Source organism: Mauremys reevesii, linkage group 20, assembly GCF_016161935.1.
Source record: "Mauremys reevesii isolate NIE-2019 linkage group 20, ASM1616193v1, whole genome shotgun sequence".
In the NCBI taxonomy this organism is placed as follows: Eukaryota; Metazoa; Chordata; order Testudines; family Geoemydidae; genus Mauremys; species Mauremys reevesii.
The window spans coordinates 15,475,158-15,498,932 of NC_052642.1; the positions used below are offsets into that span (position 1 = coordinate 15,475,158).

The 23,775-nt window shown below is 37.2% G+C and overlaps 1 protein-coding gene across 3 annotated transcripts in view; it reads right to left on the reverse strand.

Moving 5' to 3' along the window:
- NLK (nemo like kinase) overlaps positions 1-23,775 on the reverse strand; it is a 106,865-nt gene that overhangs the window by 37,740 nt on the left and 45,350 nt on the right. For all 3 annotated transcript variants that reach the window (XM_039507354.1, XM_039507352.1, XM_039507353.1), the window contains 2 exons: positions 10,716-10,845; positions 7,870-7,925 (listed from right to left, as the gene is read on the reverse strand). In XM_039507354.1, coding sequence (XP_039363288.1) covers positions 7,870-7,925; positions 10,716-10,845 — 186 coding nt within the window. The remainder of the gene's footprint in view (positions 1-7,869; positions 7,926-10,715; positions 10,846-23,775) is intronic.

Here is a 23,775-nt window from a genome sequence, read left to right on the forward strand (position 1 = left end):
ATTCTTGATAGTACAGTCCCACAGAGGAAGCAATCCTTAACCTAGATCTGATTTATAACTCATATGACGCATAATAAAATGAGGGCATTTAACTAGTGCAGATAACTGAAATCCAATTTATGAAGATTATTTGTCTCAGACACTGCTGTCCACATGAAAGAAATAGCTATGCACACTGATGGGAGTATTATCTATCGTTCATATGAAAGAGCCAGCCGCAAAGTATATCCAATCTTTGCAACCAGTAACTTGGTAAGAAACGGAAAATCTGCATGCACTTCGGTGAGAATCATTGACCTTGAAATGTGTTCATATTTTTCTTCAGCAATCAGTATAGGGTATTATACAAAACAAAATAGTTTATTTCCCAAGCAAAGATTATCTAAATATAAAAACTGAATTTTCAGCTGGTCAAAAAAATTGTTAAATTGGTCAAAAATAGAAAAATAACTATAACCTGATCAACCAGTAAAAACAGCCTTCCAAAAGCCTAGCAATACGCCACAAAATTCCAAAGAGCTCAGTTAGAGGTTGAAACTAAATACACTAAAGCTTCCTGTAGGATAAGCAGAATGTATAATGAGCAAGTGTGGGATACTGAATTAATCAGTTTCAACTTTAGCACTACCATGTATGCAGGATAACATTGCAGAAAAATATCGGTACACCTAGTTCTGAATACTCATGGATGTTATTTTGTGTAGAAATTTAAGGGTTTTTTTTAATACAGAAATATAGGAAATACAATCATTTCCCCGACAAAAGTTGTGTGTGTGTGTGTGTGTGTGTGTGTGTGTGTGTGTGTGTGTGTGTGTGTGTGTGTGTGTGTGTGTGTGTGTGTGTGTGTCTACACATACACCCTTCTTTTTAAAAACTTCTGGAAATAGTTTGCAGCCATCATATTGCTGGAAGTTTAGAATGGCTGTTTCAATATCATGGACTGCCCTCGAGTTGCCCAGCAGGATTTGGTGGTGTAATTTCTGTCTCTAGTCAGTTTATAATTCACAACAAAGTGGTATAAATAAAAACTGGAAATAGAAAGCTAACAAAGGGCTGCAGTATGATGGCAAGAAATGCTTGAACAAGCCAAGTCACAGGAGTTTTCTTTCAACTCTTCTGCATTTGGTTTAAATCCTTAACTTTTGCTTTTGTTTAGAATAAAAAGACGAAAGTTAAATGCTAAGCAGCACAGGCCAGAACACAGCCTGAAAATGCTACCTAAGGAAAAGCTTTTGGCTCCTTCTGAAAGATGGTCACTTGAGCAACCTCTCAGGCAACTGGAGCATCATCCAACCCTATCTGCTCAGAAGGGCTCAGCCTACCTCAGGGGTTCTCAAAACAGGGAGCTGGGACCCCTGAAGGGGCTACAAGGTTATTACATGGGGGGGGGGGGGAGTGAGCTGTCAGCCTCCACCCAAAACCCCACTTTGTCTCCAGCATTTGTAATGGCGTTAAATATATTAAAAAGTGTTTTTTATATATATGTGGGGGGTTGCACTCAGAGGCTTGCTATGTGAAAGGGGTCACCAGTACAAAAGTTTGAGAACCACCACCCAGCTCAACGCAGTCTTTTTTTTTTATTATTATTATTTTTATTATATAAAGACATTGCATGAAATTATCACCAACTCCACAATTTCAACCAGGAAAGGCATTAAAACTAAAGAGAAGAGGTTATACTGTTCAGTTTAAGATTTCTGCACAATAGCTGAGTTAACACAATTTAGACACGTTACACACTGCAAAATGACCCCTGTAATCACGGTATTACCAATAAGATGCAAAGATAGTTCTAATTTTTGTACAGATATAAAATAAATACATGCTGTAAATAAACCAAAATTATTTAAACTTTAAATGCTACAGAAGGTCCTTAAAAAAAATCTGACTACTTCAAGCAATATATTTATCTTCGCACTCTTTCTCTCACACACAAAACTGACTGGCCTATCCAAAGTTCAATTAAAAATTATCCCCAAATCTTGCATACAAGACGAAGGTGTAAAACCACCACAGGCATTACAAGCGTAATATAGGTCATTCTCCCTTACATGACCAAGTTTGAATCTGATTAGCCGTACCAAATTTCAGTACTATAAGCATCACTTTCTTAAGGTTCTGCAAGTTGAAAATGTTAGATTTCTTAGGATAATAGAAAAAGAAAAAACTTTTACTAGAATGTATTAGTTCATTCTTGAACGCCTTTTCTGTTTCTGTAATTAACAATTGCTATTCTACTCAGATTCTCTAAATGAAAAGACTGTTTTCATAGCCCTATTCCAGCCCACAACACACCACTTTCTAACTGAAGGCAGCACTTTGTATTCTTGATAACATGACGGAAATGCCTGAGTGACCATTTAGTTTTATGCCACCTTGAGATGTAGGATCTGGCCACTTATGCAAGCTGAGAAATATTTAATGAATTACACAACCTTGAGAGTTGCACAGAGGAAAAGTACTGCATTCCACGTTGTAATTATATGGAAAATCCTGTGGAAATAGTCAATCCTATTTGATGAACTGGGTACTCTTAACCCACAAATAAATCCTGTAAAGATTTTTATGCTTGACTCAGACAAATAAACAATCCCTTGCTTTATACAAGTATGTGTTATCAAATCATTACTTACAAAGCTTTTATTTTTATATTCTGAATCTACTGCACAAATGCTTTTAAAATCAGCAGTTTATTGTGAAGCTACAAATTAGCTTGCAGTTTTCTTAGCCCTGAAAGGCGTTTGGGGAAGTAACATATCAACATACAATAAGTGTACAGAAAACTCATCTCAATCCAGACTAGTCTAATGAAACATTCAATATTTTGGGTAAGCAATTTCTAAGCACCAATTCCAAGATTGACTTCATCTCTAATTCCAGACACAGAGAAAAATATACATTGCAATGGTAGCTTTGCAAGATGGGTGTACAATACAGGTTTTTAACGACAAATGATTTTTCCAGTCTAATAAAAATAACCTGTTTTTTCCATTTCTCCCTCCCTGCCTCAAGTATCAGAGTGAAACATAACAAAGCAATGGTCAAACTAAAACAACTCTGATAAAATAAACCAGACTGAACAAGGACACTGACAACTAACTTAACAGATGCTATAACATAAAGTTATTGCTTGGTGTTTGGTCGCATGTTATAGCAATGCTGATGGGAAAAATAAACGTATTTGGCTTGCAACATTTAAGGAACAATCATCTTTTGGTAATTTTTTGCAAATATTTAAATTAATCAGAAAAATAACTGCTGCAATTTTCGCTTAGATTTCCTCCTACTATAATTTTGAAATGAATAATGACTATAATCTTGTATCTGCTATAAGTCTATAATTTATATCAATTCAATGAGAACTGCTGTGATGGATATGAGGAATCCTTACAACATATTACCACAACTAACTTGCCTAAGAGCACATCATTCCAAATGGTGACAGAGGCAGGAATGGAACCCAGATTCTTCTTCCTACCAGCCTTTTGCCACATGCGCTGAACTTGCTATTTCACGAATCAGGTGCTGAATGAACCCACAGATGTAGTTTTAATAAAACAAACATACGGTATTGCAATTCATAACATGGTGTCATATCTTTACACAATACCCAGTCTCAAACCCTTAAATAATTAAAAGCTATAGTTAGTGCATGATGAGGGAAAAAAGCAAATTAAGCTTTTTCCACAGACCGTATCGAATACTATGCCACTACTGGTTGACAAATTAGATTCAATGGTGTGAAAACATAAAAGCAAGAAGATACCATGGTCTCCATGGAATTTGTTATTATTTCCGTCCGACTGACTTTTTCCTCAGCTAAAACTACATGTGCCCTACAGGCACATACTGTATACTAACAGTACAGAGATTCTCGTTCTTCTTCGGCTGCCTTAGGGAGACATTTATCTAAATATTTCCCTACCAAAAAGATACATAATTTGTAAAATCAGCCTAAAAATTCCATTTGGCATTTAAGATGCACCTTCTGAGTTATCTATTCTAGCAGAAAAGAACTCTATTCCAATATAAGGGCCAAGCCCAGGTAGCCAACAATCAGATGCACAAGCTGAGATGAGTCCTACAGTTGGGTTGGGAGCTTTGACTAATCTTACATTTGGCCTAACTGAAGACAGTTTGGCACCAGACTCCTGCTTTGCACGAGAGAACAGGCACACAGTTGGGTGCAGGGAGCTGTACATGCACCTTTCTATGACAGGCTATCCCCCTGAGGTGGAGCCCATCTGTTGGCAGCATTTTCCTTCCATCTTCAATGCACCTGGAGAACAAGGTGCAGCAACCCGGCACTCTTCCCCCCCCCCCCGCCGCCTTTGCATTCCCATGCCATTTGTTCCACCTCAGCAAAACAGTCTGATCCTACAAGATGTGAGAGCTACTGAAATGTTCAGTAATGTAAAATATTTTTAGCCGCCAATATTAGAGCTTGTTGAAAAATATGGGGAATTTCAAAATTCTGAGCGGATAGACAGTTGGTCAAAAAACTGGAACCATTTTTCACAAAAAAAAAGTCATCTTTATTTTTCCAATTTTATTTTATTGAAAAATTTAAGAACTTCAATTTGATCTAATATATTCCAGAGTTCAAGTGAAACAGAATTATTTATTTTTGAATATTGACCTCTGAAGAGGAAATCTCCGCAGCTCAAGAGACAGAGAAATAGGCTGGCTCTTCAGTGAGTGCCCACAAGTTTGTCCCTGCCTCAAAAAGCAGCAGAGAAGGCTGAAGGCCTACTATCAAAATATGGAGGCCTGTATGCAAGAAAGAATATCCTGCAGATTCTTAATTTTACAATATATACACACAAAAACCCAAGCATACATACCTGTGCGTGTGTGTGCACGCGCACACACATGCACTCCTCCCCCATACGTCTATAAAATCTTCTGTTCACTGGGAAATATTTGAAATACAGCACTTAATGCAGGCCTCTGCAATATTTTTCTGCGGGGGAGGAGGAAGCTAAAAGTTAACAAATAAAGCTTATTCCAAAAATTGATGACCTCTTCAATTATGATTTTGGCAAATAAGAAAGTAACAGAATAATCAAAATTAGAGACATCCTGGATTGTGCACTATGAAAAGCAAGGAGAGGGTGAGGACGTCTGTATGCCAAACAGACAAACCTGATATTATTTTCACACTTCTGAGGATATTAGGAACTAAGAAGAAAGCTAACCTCTGGAAAACTATATTTAAAATCTTGGCACACAAAACTAGCCACTCGTAGTTTTAATTTATCAGAAAATCTGATAGGTTTATATCACATACAGAAAAAAGTCTGAGGATATTCCCCACTAGCATGTAATTTAAATAGAATCTGTGTTTTTACCCTAAGCAGTTTTTCAGCAACTTTCAGTCTTTCACTTAATTGGTTTAAGACCAAAATTTTAACAGTTAGTTTCATGTAGTTTGCCCACGTTAATTGTCTTATTATTCATTTTAAAATAAAACAGCTCTGGGGTTGACCTTGGATTCCTCTATCTTCCACCACTATGAACTTTGTTTCTTATATAACAAGCTTCAGTTAGTAAGCCTGTAAGTTTATAGTTCTTGAAAAAAAGCCAAACATAAAATGGTGTTTCTCTCACAACTACAAGGACTTAACTGTATCTAAAAGTTAGCACCATTTAGCTAAGATTTATTTATTACAAGACCAAAGGATTCCACTGGAAAATAGAGAATTAAAAAGGGAACAAAACCCAGAAATGTTTCAGATTTCTCCTCAGCATTTCTCGCCATTAAAATTATGGTAATATAGCTGTGACCTGCTTTTTGGTTCTATAGATTTAAAATATTTTAATAAGAGGGTACACAGGTGAGCAGACATTCATTCTGAACTCTCAGTTCGGATAAACTTTTGATTAAACTTAAAGACGTCATTACTATAGCTTGCATGTTATAATTTTACAAACTATTCTATTATGCTTTAATCCTATCTAATACAGGTATAGTATTTATAACTGATATATACATAATGTATGTTGCATAGAGAATAACTTTTAAAAACAATGTATTTATTAAACAGTTCATTTACTTGACAAATTCTAACTTACATTTCCCTGACCACAACTGAAAACAATAAAACGATCTAAAACAGGACCTGTTTTCAGGACACACACAGAATACTGAACTTGGACGTTGACAATCCATTAACGACAAATTTATTTGCATCTTTTAATAAAGTTCTATTACTTTATTTACAAGCCTTATGTTGATGTTTGTTATGGTGATATACTGTAAGAAACTGAAAGTGAGTTAAGTAAATTATTTAGATAGTCTCTAAAACCTAAGTTCCATAAAAAGGGAAAAGGACAAACACACTCCTGCATTAAAAAGCTCACTGAGTACATACCCTTTCTATATATTCTTCAGTATGAAACATTAACCAAGTATCTTAATAAAAATAACTTTTACATTACTTAACTTATCTGCTCCTTAAAATACCCTTTTCCTTTTAAGTCTGCAAAAAATATTCTGCTACTTATTTGGGTTCTTAAAACATTTTAAAATGTTTGTAAAGTTTTGCAGTTTACTTTAAATATCAGTCATGGAAAGGAGTCTGATGAATTATTTTCCACTGGAAATATGTCTATAACCAAATAATCCCAGTGTACACTGATTATCTGGTTTATTTCCCTATTAAGAACTGTTTAAAAAAAACTTTCCTAAACATTTCCAATAAATTAACATTTTGTGTATTAAATGTGTAAATTAGCTCTAAAAATAGTAATCGATTAGTGAGATCAGGGTAGGCATAACATTTTATTGGGATCTCTAGATCTGTAAGATGGTAAAGTCTTGCTAAGAGGAACAAAACGATTCTTATTTTAATCACAGCCCTTGATGCTGAAACCAGAATCATAATATTCCTATGTACTTTTTGTATAACTCACTACTTATATATTGTGGTGATGGGCGCTATACAAAAGGCTAAAAATATTCTAGAATTATATTTCTATTAAAGCAAGTGAGCTCTAGCCATAATATTGCCTAATTATTTATATTTCTCTATAATATATAAGAACGTGCAACTAACAGGTCACAGATAATCAATCACTAAATATGTTCCCAGTACACTTTTTAACTTCATCTCCCTCAAAAAACAAAACCGGCCAACATAAATAATAATACACAATACATATGTATTTTTTCATAGTTGTCAAATATTGTTTTTTGGAATGAATCAACACTCTTCCAGTGATCTGAGAAATATCTTAATGTTAGGCCATCTATCATGGTTTCTCAAAAAATTATCCACAACAGCACATGGGCTCTTTTGTGAAAATGCTATGGTAAACAATGTATAATTCCATGTGGCATCTGTTTTTGACTTCAATACGAGGCCTGAATAATAGATGCCACACATCACTAGTTGCATAAGAATATCCCTAGAAATTCCATATCCTGGTATGTGTCATCACCATTCACGGGTGAGCATGAGAAGATGGGCACTTTTAGGAATTGTTTTAGAGTGTTACCTAATAAACACAGACCAACAAAGAAATAATTCTTGGAAGTAATTTTCAAGACAGTATTTGGGGGAATAGTAACTACAAGTGGTGCCTGCTGGTAAGCAGCACTATACCCCACTTGCCTGTTGGCACTCATGAAGTCAAAGCTTCACGATCAATCCTGAACCTGTTCATCTCTAATGATAGCATGAACAAACTGCTCTTGCATGAGCAGTCCCCTTGATGTCAACAAAACTATTCACGTAAAGGCTATGAAAACTGGGCCCAAGTTCTTTCCAATTTGCTATATAGAGATCACAGATTAAATCAAACACTTGCAATTCTCTAAAGTCAATCACACCTACCTCAATTAAAATTATTTTATATTTAGGATACATTTCTTCAAAGTAGTCAATGTGTGGAGGCTGGAGTATGTCAAGGGCGGAGAGCACCTATGGAACAACAGGCAAGACAATTTTACCAGAGAGAAAACAGAAATCTTAGTCAAATCAAAGCAAATACTTACTACAAAGGCAAGGTCAGGCTATACTTTTTTAACACTTTGTTTGCCTCCTGTTTAAAATATTTGAGATGTCCTATTAATAGATTTGACAAACAGAACATAATTTTTAACTGGCTGGTGAATTAAGATTTGACTGTTTAACCTTGGCCTGGCCGATGACTAAGTCCTACTTTACGGCTGGCATAATTTACTTGTTATTTATTAATTTCAAACACCTAAGTAGACTTTCTGTATCCTACCTACCAACATCTCTGTCTGTAAACAGACTCATTTTTCTACTAGGACTTAGCCTTATTCTGCCCCACAAACTAAGATTAGGCTGGTCTTCACATTTGGAGAACAACTCTTTAAAAGGTGAAAGAGTAGCTGGCTTCCAAATATTTGTAAAGTTGACATCACTGCATGTTATATTGTATGGCAACACTGTCACACAGGCTGTATTCTGTCAACACAGGACACAAGGAAAAATTTTGCACTCGCATGACAATGCCAGCCCCACTGACTTCAGGAAGTTTGCACAGCATGCAGGTGAGCGTAGAATTTAGCCCGTGTCTTTGTTTCTCCCAACAAAATAAGGAGAGTTAGGATAAGATGTTCAGAGGGCAAGATTTTCAAAATGGATGCCTAAACCCAAGCTCCTGAATCCACAATTAGACGCCTGAGTAAGTGGTCTGATTTTCAAAAGTACTAAGCGCCCAGCGGCTCTAAGTCAATGCAAGGTGCTAGCTGTTCAGCGCTTTTTAAAAAATAAAGCTATATTTCAGGTGCCTGTATACTAGCTTAAAAGCACAAGTTTAAGGCACCCATTTTAAAATATCTTGGCCCTAGTATCACAAATGTAAAAATACGACCACAAAACCTCTGAAAGAAGTTTGAAGTCAATTTTAAATGTAAAATATACTAAGTATACAAACAAAAAGGGGATTGATTTTGTCTTGCAATTTATCTTTTTAACAACATCCCAACATATCGCTCCATTTCCATAAAGGCATTTACAACAGACATTAAAGTTATTCACTTTTTGAACCAACAGCCCAGATAGTCACTTAAGTTGTGTCCCTACAGTGACATCTTTGAGAAAGCAATTGCACAGAATTTAAATCCTCACAAGACTAGAAAACTACTTTGGTGTGGGGAATATAATCTATGGCATTTAAGTGCATTTGCACAAACTGCTTCTGTTGTTATCAGACTCCGCTTCAGATCACCTGCCAAAGCAATTTATTACTTCTTACTTCATAACACAAGTTAACCTGTAATGAAGCTGCTGCACAGAAATGATTTAATGTATTACCCCATGGAAATCTTCAGTAAAAAAACAAAACAAAGATTTTCTTAGACTCGGGTGTCACAGCATTTTTATAAAGAGTATAAAAAAAAAAATCTCCCCTACTGTCATGAGCTTTATTTCCACCAAGGGTCTGCGCATCCTGTGGGAACTTTGGAAAAGTATACAGTTATCAGGAAGGGGCGGCGGGATGGGGGAGGCACCCAATGGCTATGAATCAGTGTAAAGACAAAGAAAAATGTTTGCTCGTGTAGAAGTCTGTTACACAGTACCTATTCTACCTTGGAGTACTGTTTTGCAGAAATTTGAGTATGATTTGTAGGTCACCCCTGGAAGCTGCAGCTTTGTTACAGTGTTTTAGTTAGTTACCATCTGGCTTATTTCTAGAGTCCAGTTTGTGTTTTTTCTGCAATCTCCTCAGTCTGAGATTGGCTCTTCGCTCTAATTAAGGGCTGTCTTTATAAAGAGAGTCTCTAAGCAAATAAATCAATGCAGAATTATTAAGTTCTACTTACAGTACAACAGACATATCTGCCAGAACAGAAACTGCAAGTAAAACCTGAACTGCTACCAATAGTATACAAATCGGTCAGCTCTTTGAATTAGAAGAGACACCACCTCTGGGTCCACACTCCTGTTACTTAATGTATGAAAAACTCCTCCATTCCCCACACTAACAACTTTTTAGCCATTTCTCCAACTGATTCCTCAGTTTATGCTTCTCTACAATTTATACACAGATTTCTGAGCAGAATCTGGACTGCTGAAATAATCACAGAGTGAGTTTATGGGTAGAATTCTTTTTCTGCTGATCAGATTATCATCACAGGTTAATGGGTTGTACTTTAGTGATATCCATGACCAAATTGGGTTGGAAGAGGACTGAAAAAATAAGACTCATTTAAATCAGATGATAGAGTGGAGTAGGGATTGCTGGCCAAACAGAGATTCATGTATACTTCAAAAGCCTTCTTATGTCTAGGAAAAAAAAGTCTTAAAGCTTCCATGAATCTGCTTTGCTTTCCCCTCACTCCCATTTATTAAGGCAGATGCAAGAATAAAAGTACACCAACAATTCAGTACTGCCACCACTGATGTGAATTCAGCATTTAACCACATACAAGAAAATCATTTTTAGAATCTGAAACCCTCAGATGAACTGGATATAAAGAGGAGGGAGAAGACAAGACAAGATAGTGAAATAAAGGACATTTAGGCAGAGATTCCACTATGTCAGTCATTTCAGATCAGGATGAATAAGTGGGTGCAAGCACCCATAAGCCAGGAATTTAATCCTTTCACTGTGTACAACCTCTGGATTTTTAGAGAATCCTAAAGCAAATGGATTTTTAAAGTTGATTTAAAGAATCCAAATTTTAAATCTTTTCTTCAAACTTCTATTAGTATACTAAGAACACAAACTTTACTCACATTGTCATGCTTAAAAAAACACAACATCTTCAATTCCCGGAAGACCCTTTTGCAAGAGACCAGATTTTGGAAGACATTGGGCATCTTTTTGAGTGCAACTCTCTTTCCATCTCGTGGATCTGTTACTGACCTAGAGAATACAAAACCGGAAAGGTTAAAAACTAGTTCAAGTAAACTTTTCTAGAACAGAAAAAAAAAATGTTTCAAGGTTACAGTACTTTTCAAACAGGAAGGTGGTTCAAGACACTTATGGGGGGGGGGGGAATCATGTAAGCAAGGGCAACACAGCGTAAATTTACTGTCCTTTATTAAGTAAATTCCAATCATTCTTTGGTTAGATTATATATCTACACATATTCAACTCCTCCTGGTTATTTAAGTGGCTGAGCACGTCTTGCAGTAGTGAATTTACCCCTAACATACACTACTATTTGAAGTCAGAGATCAATAACTGGAACCATAACTCATGTCAGACCACAAACATTTTCTTCAGCCTCCCACTAAACAGTCTATTAATAGGAGAACATTTTTCGGTTATACAAAAGAACAGAGTTAACTACTGCATGGTGATATAATAGAGGTGAATACAACAAAGATGAATCCACTAACCCACACTGTCAATCAGACTTGGGAACTCTGTTCTGATCTTGGATCTGCGACCAAGCATCTTTGTGTGGTGTTTTGAAACCTGTGTTAAAATTACAAGCGATCATTTTAAATTCTAAGGGAATTCCTGGTCCCGCTTGTGGCCTAGGGGGCTCTGAAAGAAACATGATCTGGTTCCTCAGCAATTAGCCTGCAAAAGAGCCAGTCATCAAGGTGCGTTGAGTTGTGCCTCTCTGCTTTAGGTAGCACCTGCTATGTATGTCTGTCTGTTTCTTTCCCCCTTTATTGGGTTGTTGCATGTTAGATTTCTGGATTCTAAGAAAGAAAAGAGTTTTCACTGCAAATTTTCTAACTCTAAGCACACCACTTCGGATAAATCACTCCAACTGGTGTCTGAGTTTCCTGATCCGTAATGTGAGTATGATGTTTACTTTTCTCATAAGGGTTTTATGAGGATGTATATACAGAAGTTACAAGGAGCCCTCCAAGTGTTAAGTATTTTATTCTAAAGTTACTGGCCTCTGAAAATAGAGAACTCTGAGAGCTTTCAAGTCAGAGAGATGGGACTCTGATGCCTCAGCTCCACAGTCATAAGATTTTAAAGCAAGAAGGGACCAATACAGTGCTTAATTTGTGCTAGGACTTGCCAGTTCATAGACCCGGCACCTCTGGGCTTGCAGCATAAGTTATGTAAAAAAAATTGATTGTGCCCCTGCACCTCTTTTGTTACAAATTAAGCACTGGACCAACATTTTGACCACCTGCTTAACATAGGCCAAAGAATTGTACCCATTAATTCCTCCATCAGTCCCATAACTTCTGGCTGAGCCACAGCATATCTTTTAGAAAGACATTCGACCCTTATTTAAGGTATTAAAGTGATGGAAAATTCTTCAATCCAACAGTTAAGTACTCTCACTGTTAAATATTTGTGCCCTATTTCCAGTCTGAATTTCTCTTAACCTCCTCTTTGATAAGCTAAATATATCAATCAAGATTCTTATCATCATAAGGCAGGTTTTCAGACCTCAAATCAGTCTTGTAGCTCCATTCTGAAGCCCCTGCAATTTTTCCAAATCCTCTCTGAAGTGTTCACATCAAAACTGGACATAGTACCGGATAAACAGCATTGCACCAGGAGTTCACAATCAGCTATCCACCATAACACCTAAATCCTTTCCAGAGTCACTCCTTTACAGGACACATTACCCTATCTGGTAAAAGAGATCTACGCTGTTTGCTCCTAGATGTAACACCTTGCATTTAGCTATAATAAAAAGGCACATTCTTTTAATGAGCCTAGCTTACCAAGCAATCCAGATCGCTTTGTATAATCAACTTCTCATTTACCACTCCACCAAGCAGGTTGTCATATGCACACTGTATAAACAATGATTTTATATTTTCTTCCAAATCACTGATAAAGACACTGAATAATATTAGGACAAAACCAGATCCTGTAGAACCCCACTATTTAGCCATTTGATGACTATTCCCATTACGATTTCAGAAAGTTAATTGTTAGTCAGTTTTTAAATTAGTTTAATATGTGCTACATTGATTTTGTATCATGATAATTTTTAATCATAATACTGGGAGGCATTAAATCAAATGCCTTATAGAAGTTCAAGTAGATTATGACACCAGTTACTTTCATCAACCAAACTAGATATCTCATTGAAAAACAATATCAAGTTTGTTTGACAAGACCTTTTTTCCCTGAAGTCATTTATGATGCTGTCATCTTAATTCTTTACTGATCGCTTTGAGAGATTTCCTCATATCACTCATCCACCCAGCAAAAAAAAAAGAAAAGAAAACTACACAATAACATGTCATTGTGAGTTTACTTGTGGCAATATTATACTATGTGGACAAAATTAATGTTGTACTAATTAAGAAATGTTGCCTTATGAATTGTTTTGATCATGAAAATTTTCTTATAGTAAAACAAAATATTCTCCTGGTTTAAGTTTCTAGTATCAAAATAAATGAGACTGAGGAGGTGAAGATGGAACATGAAGTGAAAGGCAAGATGTCAGAAAGAGGCGGCAGCAGAAGACAGACGGGAAGGATAGGAGTAGTGAACAGGAAAAAGTCAGAACAATTCACTCGCAAAGAGACTGAGTGAGGACTGGGAAAGTCACTGGCTCGCACTATTTATCAAAGAGCAAACTTTAGACTGACTTTTTCTTGTCTCCCAAGAGAAAGTGCATTATGGCTTCGGGGGAGGGTGCGGGGGGACCCACCTGTCACATCTCCAAGCATCAGGTCCGACAAAATTTAAGTTAGAGTCCAATGACATTGGGTGGGAAGGGCTGCAGTGTCCCTTTGCACCAGTTTCCACTGGTTCAGAGTTCAGGTAAAATGCCCCTAGCATCCTTTAAGAAGAATACAACGGGCAGGAGAAAGCCCCATGGCAGTTAAATTTGACTAGGCTTTTACCTGAGAAGGATTCAACTTTATGCCCATACATTACTCAAGAATCCTGTCTTCTAGAGAAAAATGTCGGCTTTAGAAGTATCCATTGACAGTGCCATTGCTTTCTGTTAGAGAAACTAGATTCAAGAATCTTTGTGGATAGAAGCCCAAAACAGATGACTGCAAAGCAATATTTGCAATCTGCATTTTCTGTCCTTTTCCCCCCTAACACACCAAACCCACAGGTCTCACTTCAGAACAGACACGGGGGGTTGAGGGGGGGACACAAACTTTTTTTTTTTGGGCTGTGTGTCTATATATGAAGAAGTACAGAAAGAGCATGTTTTTAAATGAATAAAATTTGCTTACAACCAGGCAATCAATAGCTGATAAAACGCTTCCTTGAGGACAAACTGGCAAAAAAGGAGGGATGATATGGCAGTCAGACAGAGAGAGTCAAAGAAAGTTCATTGTCTGCACAAATCAGTGCTTATTTCTGCAGAGATTACAACACCTCTTCTTATGTTTACCATACTCCACACATTGCCACTGACTTCAATGAAACTATTTTCAAAACAGGCTACTAAATGTGACTAAGGGGTTCACAATTTGGCCCTACAGCTTAAGTATTACACCAAGGAACAGACTTCCCGTATCCATCATTAATTTGGAATAATTTATATGAATTGTAGAAACCGAACATTAAGAGGATACAAGTTGTTGTAGTCTCAAACATTTTTCAAAAAAAGAACCATCTCCTGTAACAATTTTCTATTTCACCATGGAGTCTAATAAATTTTGCTACCCCTATTTTAAGCATTGTAATATGTAGTATGAGCAAAAATATATATACTCTAACCCACAGCGTAAAGATGTAATAACCTATGGGTTTTAAATTCTACATGACTGAACAGCCAGAATTGTTCTTTAGAGTCCTGATCCTTGTGCCAATCACCACACTTATGCACAGTCCCACTGAAGTGAACAGGGCTTTGTCTAGGTCCTGGAGAGCATGCTACTGTAGCCTGATGCAGGACTGGGTCTTTATGACCAATCCCACAGTGAGATGCATGCAGGTGGAACTCTGTGTTTGCTGACAGAGTCCCACTGAACACCAACAGCACTTCACACAGGTGCAGGAGTCCAACAGCAGGATCTAGTTGCTGTCTAGCTTAGAGTGGCCACTCACAGAGTCCCAGAATACTGGACATTCCATCACTTCCAGAAGTTGCATGAAACAGCCCTGGCCGGTGTGACCTTGCACACACTGTGTATGCAAGGTCATGCCAGTGCAGATGAAGCTGCACACTCTTCAAAATGGCAGACAAAACGATGTCTGGTTTTGTCTCAGCACTAGACAGAAGACAAACCACCCAAAAAGAGGCCCATCTGTCGTAAAACCGGAAGAATGGCTTGCATAGCCTAGATATTATGTGGCCTCCATCACAGCAACATGCAAGTGTCTCCGTTGCATCTGAGCACCTTCCACATACCAAAAGACTTCATTCAGTGTTGCAATTAAATTAACTAATATTTAAATTGTCGAGTGATGATTTTTAGACATAATTAATTTCATTATTTTCAAGTAAATGCATAATTACAAATCTCACAACATCCAAGATATCCACAATGAGCAGTTCACTAAATAGCTATGCTAGGTCTGAAGTTGGAATTAATTTCGGTAATCTAAGCATTAAGGTCTCAAAGTATTTTAAATGCGTGAGTTTCAATGTCTGTGGATGACACATATATAAGTAACTGTACACCCTGACAGAATCAGTATTCCGCTTTTCTCAACCTACTGCAGAACAAGGACCTGTTCACCTATTGATTCTAATATGGCATACAAGCTACGGTAGCACATGTTGTACATATGGATAAACATACAGTTACCAGCTTAGCTTCACATTTCATGGGGACATCAACACATTTCAGGGGAAAAAAAGGGTAGAAAATGAAAAGATAGAAGTGCACGTACAGTAAGTGTGGTTACGTTTCTAAATAAATTATCCAATTGAACCAAGCTGCATCTTAACTTACACTTTAAATACCAAGTTATTTTCAAGGAAGCAGCCCAGTTTGACTAAAAAACCCCAAAACCCTTAAATTAAGTGAGACTGATCTCTCTCTCTCTCAAATATACCCAATCCACTTTCACAGTGGCACAATGAGCTGCATTAAGTAGAATCAGCTAACAACTGAAATTTGAGAATTTTTTTTTTAAATTTGATAGTACACAATATCAAAATTTTTGCATGGGCAAAATCTGAGATGTTTACAAATTAGATTCTTGTACTATTTGAAAATAGAGTTAAAATGACTACTTACAGAAAAATTACTCATTTAGGTACCACTTATACATTTTCAATTCATATTCATCTACCTTGTACATTTCTACCTAACATACCTGAAAATGTTCTTCATAAATACTTTAGGTAACTACCTCCTCTCCCCACCTCACTAAAGTAATACCATAAGAAATAAACTCTACAGACAAATGCTCAGGCACAGATTCAGAAAAATAACTGAAGATAACTCATGCTCTCCCCCCATTAGCAAAATGCCACATTTCACAGAGGGTCTTCATTCTTCCTCTTATGATGAAAATGACGACAGAACAGGTCAAGTAGTGAGTGTTTGGAAGGCTTATTTATTTGCTAATCTGTGTACAGTGGTAGGTTGTATCATCTCTGGAAGCTGAACCATTGTTTAATAAAATAGGGAAAGGTTTAAGAGGAATACTATGCCAGGATTAGTATCCAAATCCAGTTGGTTTTTATTCTATGTTTATAATCATTAAAGCAATTACATGAAATGCATGCTAGTGGTTTAAATCCCTACCTTCATCCAAATGTCACTGCCATGTACTACATAATGGGCTTTTAGCCCAAACAATTCCACAAGGGAAAAAAGTGGACTTCAGCTTCTATTGAAGATAACAGGCTGCTCATTTATTTTAGCACATGTTGAGTAATCTCACTAAAAGACACTCAGAATGCAAAATTCATAATAGCTGAATATTCAACCAAAAGGCCAATTTCTGCTTCTAATAAATATACCTTTCTTTTTAACAGTGGGTATTTCTACTACAGTACAGTAAACTGTTACTCTGATTGTGAAAGTTATTCAGTATGAAATGAAAATATCCCAATATTTCACCACATTGTATTTTATTTCTGGGAAAACCAAATAGCCAATCTTAGGAGGACTAACTACTGGACAAAAATCATTTATAATATCATGTGAATCTGGTTCAACTAAGGTCCCAAAATACTGCAACAGTCTGCAAACTTCTTTGATTGAGGGAATGGAATGATTACAGTATATGTCCTAGTTTAGTTATTTTACCAGAAGGATCTAATGAGAAATGAATATAATCAGCCTTAAATTATAGTGAATAACGGCAAACAAAATTCAGCTTCATTATCTGTCCATACAAATACTTTGATAAACTAAAGAAAATACCGGTCTTTCTTGAAGTTGTTTCAAAGGGTTCTTACAGAGCAACTGGAACAGCAGCAATAATCACTGATCTACATCAAGACAGCATGTAAGCTCACTCGCAAACACGTGTTTCTACAGTTTCCAGTCATATGATCTGCACTGAATTAGTGCTGTAATCAGAATGGGATTAATCTGTAAATAGACTACAGACAAATTGCCTTGGGTCACTTTTTTCCATCCTGAGGAGTGGAGGGAAGACACAGATGGGTGTCATAAAACAAGGATGCAATCTAAAGATGATTCGTCTGTAGTCAGATTTCACTGAAGGAAACAACTGCAGTTTCACAGCTTCCATACGTTTCCTTTTACCTAAAAAACACTCCTTACTATTAACCATCAAAAACTTTTACAGATAACCTATAAACAGGTCCATACACGCACCTATTTCTAGGTTTAGGTCATGTCCTTAAATAATTCAGTATTAGTAACTTAGTCACAAACATGAATCTGTATGTCTAAAAGGGACATATCAACTTCGCTGGAAAACAATCATGATAGAAAAAAATTCTCTAGTTTTTCAGTTTGTTTTTTCATGCAATGGACAGCATGCCATGCACTCTGTATCACTTTTTCTCTTTAAGGAAAGCTTCCCGATTGTCCCAACAACATGGGAAAGAAATGTTTTTAAAATAGGAATATGTAATTGTAAAACAACAAAAATTGGCAGGATGACTTGGGGGCTGCTGTATCACCTGAAAGTATTTTGCTACAAGCCTACCATAATCTCTATCCACTCAATTCTCAACCTTATCTATGTTAATATTAGCACATTATAAATTGTCTCTCTTTAAAATAAAGTATTTGCTACAATATATAATTCTAATATTGTTGTTATTCCTTGGCCACAGTATTTTTTTCAGGGAAGTCAGGATGGAATACCTACAGACATGCTCAGAAATGCCATGTTTGTTCATGAATCTTTTTCATTAATCTGATTCTTTGAAAATGGGATTAAGGTGCACCATACTTCTGAAAGAACTAGTTAGTATAAAAACCATGTCAATATACATGAGATCAGGTGCCCAAAAGCAAATGTAATTAGGGTAATTTCCCAACCCCCAGCTCTGACCCGCCTCCCGGAGCCAGCACCCTGTACCCCCTCCGGCACTCCAATACTCTGCCTCAACCCAGAGCCCCCTCCTGCACCCAAACTCCCTCCTAGAGCTTGCACCCCTCACCCCCTCCTGCATCCCAACCCCCTGCCCCAGGCTTAGCCCAGAGCCCCCTCCCACACTGTGAAGCCCTGCACCCCCTGCCCGAGCCTGTGAAAGTGAGTGAGAGCGAGCAACAGGGGAGGGGGGGGAATGGAGTGGGGCGTGGCTTTGGGGAAGGGGTGGGGGCAGATCCTAGGTTGCCCTTAGATTCAAAAAGTTATCTTGAGCATAAAAAAGTTGGATACCACTGGTATACAGAGAGTAGTAAGAGTACACTGATTACCAAGCGACTGCTTGAGGACAAATGCATTATGTACTCATCTCTTCTCCACCATTTTTTTTTTTTAGGTTGTGAACTCTGTAGAGGGGACCATGTCTTCTTGAATGTACAGCACCTAGAACAATCAGGTCTTGAACTTGATTGGGGCCTTTGGGTGCTACCACAATTGAAATAAATAGGCACAGAAGTCATGGTAGAAAGATCCTCCACTTCTATGTTAACAGGTAATGTAAAAAAAAGGTCAGTCTATCATTTATGCACCATGCCAGAATCAACTTAGACACCTTAGATTGTTTTAAGATTGTGAAATTTCATAAAGTGAATTGCACTACGTGTTTGGCCTTGTCTAAGCGAGGCAGGTACCCAAAATTTTAAAAAGTTACTTCTATGAAGAGTTTGAGCAAAAAAAGAATAATGTGGCTTTGCGATTGGTTTAGAGCCTGGTAAAATACGAAAGATTTTATTCACAAGACCAGTGGAGTGAGAGCCCCTCTGGACTGTAAAATTAAACAGAAAGCTAACAAATGTCTTGTCACTCTCCAGGAGTTGCTTTATTAATTCACCTCCTGGAAAGAGTTTCCTTTGGCTTTCAGGTTAGTGGTGATTGGACTGCACAAAGGTAAACGCCATCTTGGAAAAACTATGCATGTGGAGCATTTGCAGCCATTCTTAAAAGTCTCTTGCAATCTCATAACTGCAGTACTAGCAAAATACTCAAACTGGAGACAGACTGAAAAGTTGTGTCTGAAATTAAACGTATCCCTGCTAGAGGAGGAATAAATAAGAGCTGAGAGTCTCTGGTGTATCATTAGGTCATTTCTAATTGAACAAGAGGAAAAGAACCTTTTTAGTGTCATGGATTTGTGTGAGATTTGCTTCCCCTATGAAAAGACTCTATCTGAAGTCTATTGGAGCTGAATATTTTGGCAGCAGAAACAATTATAGGAACACATACCAAGAAACTTCTCCACATGTATTTACCATGTTTTCTTCTGCATGCTTCAAACCTGCATTTTTCAAGTCTCATAACTATGAACCCTCTTCCAACATTGGACAGGACAGTTGCTGTAAAATTAACCCAGATGTGGTGATACTATACAGCAGAACCTCAGAGTTACGAACACCAGAGTTATGAACTGACTGGTCAACCAAACACCTCACTTGGAACCAGAAGTACGCAATCAGGCAGCAGAAGAGACAAAAAAATGCAAAGCCACTGCAGTACTATGCTAAACATGAACTACTAAAAAAATAAAGGGAAAGTTTAAAAAAGATTTGACAAGGCAAGGAAACTGTTTCTTTGCTTGTTTCATTTAAATTAACAGGGTTAAAAGCAGCATTTTTCTTCTGCATAGAAAAGTTTCAAAGCTGTATAAAGTCAATGTTCAGTTGTAAATTTCTGAAGAACAACCATAAGGTTTTGTTCAGAATTACAAACATTTCAGAATTACGAACCTCCACTCCCGAGGCATTGGTCACTCTGAGGGTCTACTATATATGGTTTCAAGGTTAGTGTTGTGGCTTGCCAGTGTTCTAAGGTAGAACTCACAAAGTAGCATTTCATTTTATTATTCATGCAAAGACCAGTCATGCTTGTAGCTGGTAACAATATAACTCTAATGAATGTGAATGGTAGTGCAGTAATTTCACACCATGTTGAGTTTGTTCTCTCTTAACTCGGAGGAGCAGCTGCTTTGGTACAGCACAAACAGTACCAGAGAACAGAGATAAGTGCTGAAGCCTGTTACACAGGAATGCTTTTATTTTCTTTGTTGCTGAAAGGCTTGCTGTGCTGAGTCTTCTGGTGCTGAGACACACTGGTTATCCCATCTGTATTAGCTAATGAATCTCAGGCTGTAAAGATAATGAACAGCTCTGAAGGCAGTGTCCGTTATCTCTAGTGAAAATGACCCTCTTCATGAGAGAGAGCTGATGTGTTAGTGACCAGTTACTTTTTACATTAAAAAAAATTACGGTGTAAAGTTTAAGTATTAAGTGCTTTAATGACATTAAGTTCTGATTTATATAGTGTGTTAAATGACACAATGTATACCTGATTTTTATACAAAACCATAAATTAAACTTCGTTTTACTGGTAAAGGTGTGTTACATTTATTTAGATGGACTATATAGGCCCAACTACTCAAAGGTGTTAACATGACCCTGTCACTGCCCAACATTAAACAGTTTCAAGCTAAGTTCAAGGTTTGGTATACTGAGATCCTGGCCTGCTTAGTACCACGGCAAACACACCGATAAAAATTGTAACCTTTTATTAAACACATAGAAAAGGAAAATCAGGTAAAGCCTTCGAAATTGAAAGTAAAGCTTTCATTTTAACAACATTCCTTGTTTCTTTTCCTTCTAGCTGGAGAAACTTTTCTAAAAAGAATCCTCCTTTCTGTCCTCATTTTCACAGTATTTTAGATGGAAATAATGATGGTAATTGTCATTTTGGGGAAAAGAGAAGAAATTAGTTGGAAGGGGCTGGAGCGATTGCTGCTGCTGAGGTCCAATCCCATTTACTAAAAGACAAACACAAGAGGGGAGAGAAGAACAGCAAAGATAGAAAATGCAGCTTCTGTCTCTGGGGTTGGTTCCTATTTACCGTCTCTCTGCTGGAGAAACTCAGACATGGCACATGGTCTTATTAGTCACTGTGAGACCTGGCAATCTGTACCAGCATTGGGCTGTTTAGGGCTTTGCTATTAGCTGCCATTTTCAGGTCACAGGCTTAGAGCGGTGTTTCAAAATACACATAATCTTGGCCAGCTACGCCGGTCTCTTATTAAAACAGAAGGCAAAAGGAGAGACGGAATACAAGAGAAGAAATAAGGATGAGAAGGAGGAGGACACACAAGGCAGTGGGGGTTAGGCAAAAAAAAATGCCACATCCCAGCTGGAGTTTGGGATTTAGCCAAAGTTGGGGGAGGTGGCAATCCCAATGTCATTTGGGTCCCTCTTTCTAGCCCGGTCCAGATCTCTCTCAGGACAACGAAGGCCCCTCAGTGTTATGATAGATCTCAGGTTCACAGAAGACGGCAGGGGTGACAGCTATGATGGTAAAACCCACTGCAACAGTTGTTAAATGACAGCTGCTGCTTCTTGACTATTTCCCCCCCCAAAAAACTTTTCTTTTCAGGACATCCAGAAGGAGAGAGGGGTAGAATAGCCCATCCCCTCATTATTTTGTTCACCAATTAGGCCTAATTTCTGATACACCAATTTTGGCCCACTGATTCGCGGTCCCACACTTGTCTTATTTAACAGGCATGATCTCCTGTTATGACTCAAGGATTGTGTTAAGGCCTTTCTGTTTGGATTAATTCAGTCTGTTTCGCTTTCGCACCTTTTTCCATCAACAGTTATTATTCTAGGTGATTGTGACATTTTATAAACTTTCGCTTATTTCTTACATTTGAGCTCGCAATTAGGGTAAATTTATAGGCCTAATTATTACAAGAGATATTATATAAACTTAAGTCAATTTACTTAGAAAATTTGATATTTTTAAAAAACATTAAAGTGCAAGTCATTAAGAATAATAATTAAATCTACACTGTACTTTTCAACTATACATTTCAAAGCTCTTTTTAAGAAGAGGATGGGGAAACAGGTACCGAGAGCAGAAGTGACTTGACTAAGATCTCACAGTAAATCAAAGAGAGCTAAGTACAAAGCCCAGGTCTTCCTGGCTCTCAATCCAGTACTCTGTCCACTAGAAAACACTGCCTCCCTTTAACTATAAAAATCTGTAAAAGTTTTAGATTTACCTGAATGCAAAGACACAGATGGTAAATGGGGTTACTGTATTAATATACTTGCTCAAAGCTCAAGTCTTGCTAAAGTCATAAGTAAATACATTAGAGAATGTCAGTTTAGTGCACATTTGTCAAATCTGTCAAAAAATAAGTTATTACAATTAGTAACATACAACCTGGAACAGCAGAAGTTTTACAAATGAGAAGAACACCATAGCACAAAGTCAGTATGGTAGTGTTTGCCTGTACACTAATGCCCAGTGAGTGCTACTAATCCATTGTAAGTGGTTAAAAACTACCCCCCCACACACACACACACACTTGCTCTTCAGACAAGAGTACGACTAGACACAGGTGGAAATTACTAAATTAACTAAAAGAATTTCGTAGATTGAAGAAATGCCATTCCCGATTCTCATAAAACATGAAAACTCAATGGAAAACACCTATTGTTTTAAATTACTAATCCCAGAGATATCAAGCAAAATGTTAAATTTGAGAGATTAATGTAACAACAAGAATACTCAATCCAAACTGTCCAAAATTTTAAACCTTTTAACATACAGTGATCAACACTGTGAACTTAGTTACTTACAACTAGAGTTACCCATCTATACTGCCTCCATGGCTGTACACGTGGATTATTTTATTTTATTTTTTGGTAAAGCTTTATATCATTTTGGTGTTCAGTGGCTTGATTCCACCAAAATAACCCTAATAGTATTGACATATTGAAGTAACATCCCTACACATACCTCATTTTTGTCCACTTGTCCGTAAAGAGCTTCAAAGACAAGTGGTGAGGGAATGAATGTGGGTTTTGTGGAGACAGTGTAGTCAAAGCTTTAAGACTGAAGCCCAGATGTAAATTTGACTAAAGTAGTGTGGCAACAGGCAAACGGAACATAAGAAATTGCAAGAGCATGACACAGTGGAGAGAAAAAAGATGTTTAGTGCCTACTTACAACATGCTAATGCAGTTGGATTTCTCTAGCAGCAGATTTGGAGCATTACATTCCTTCAGCTATACTGCCATAAAAACAAGCCGATTCTGTGCAACACATCGCAAGAGTTCAGGACTGCCAATTTGTGGAAGCATTTTCAAGTTGGAGAAAAAAGACGTTAATCTATGAAAAATTTGTTTATGCAGATTAACAGCTTCTGCTACACAGCAAGGCACAGAGCTGTTAGAGTTTATAGTTACATAATTGATAGTTCTGATAAAACATTAAATTTATATGCTCAATAATAAAACAAATGGACAATATATTATTTTTATGGGCACTAAATATTTAGTTTTTCAGTTATGTAATCACACTCCATTTCCCCTTTCC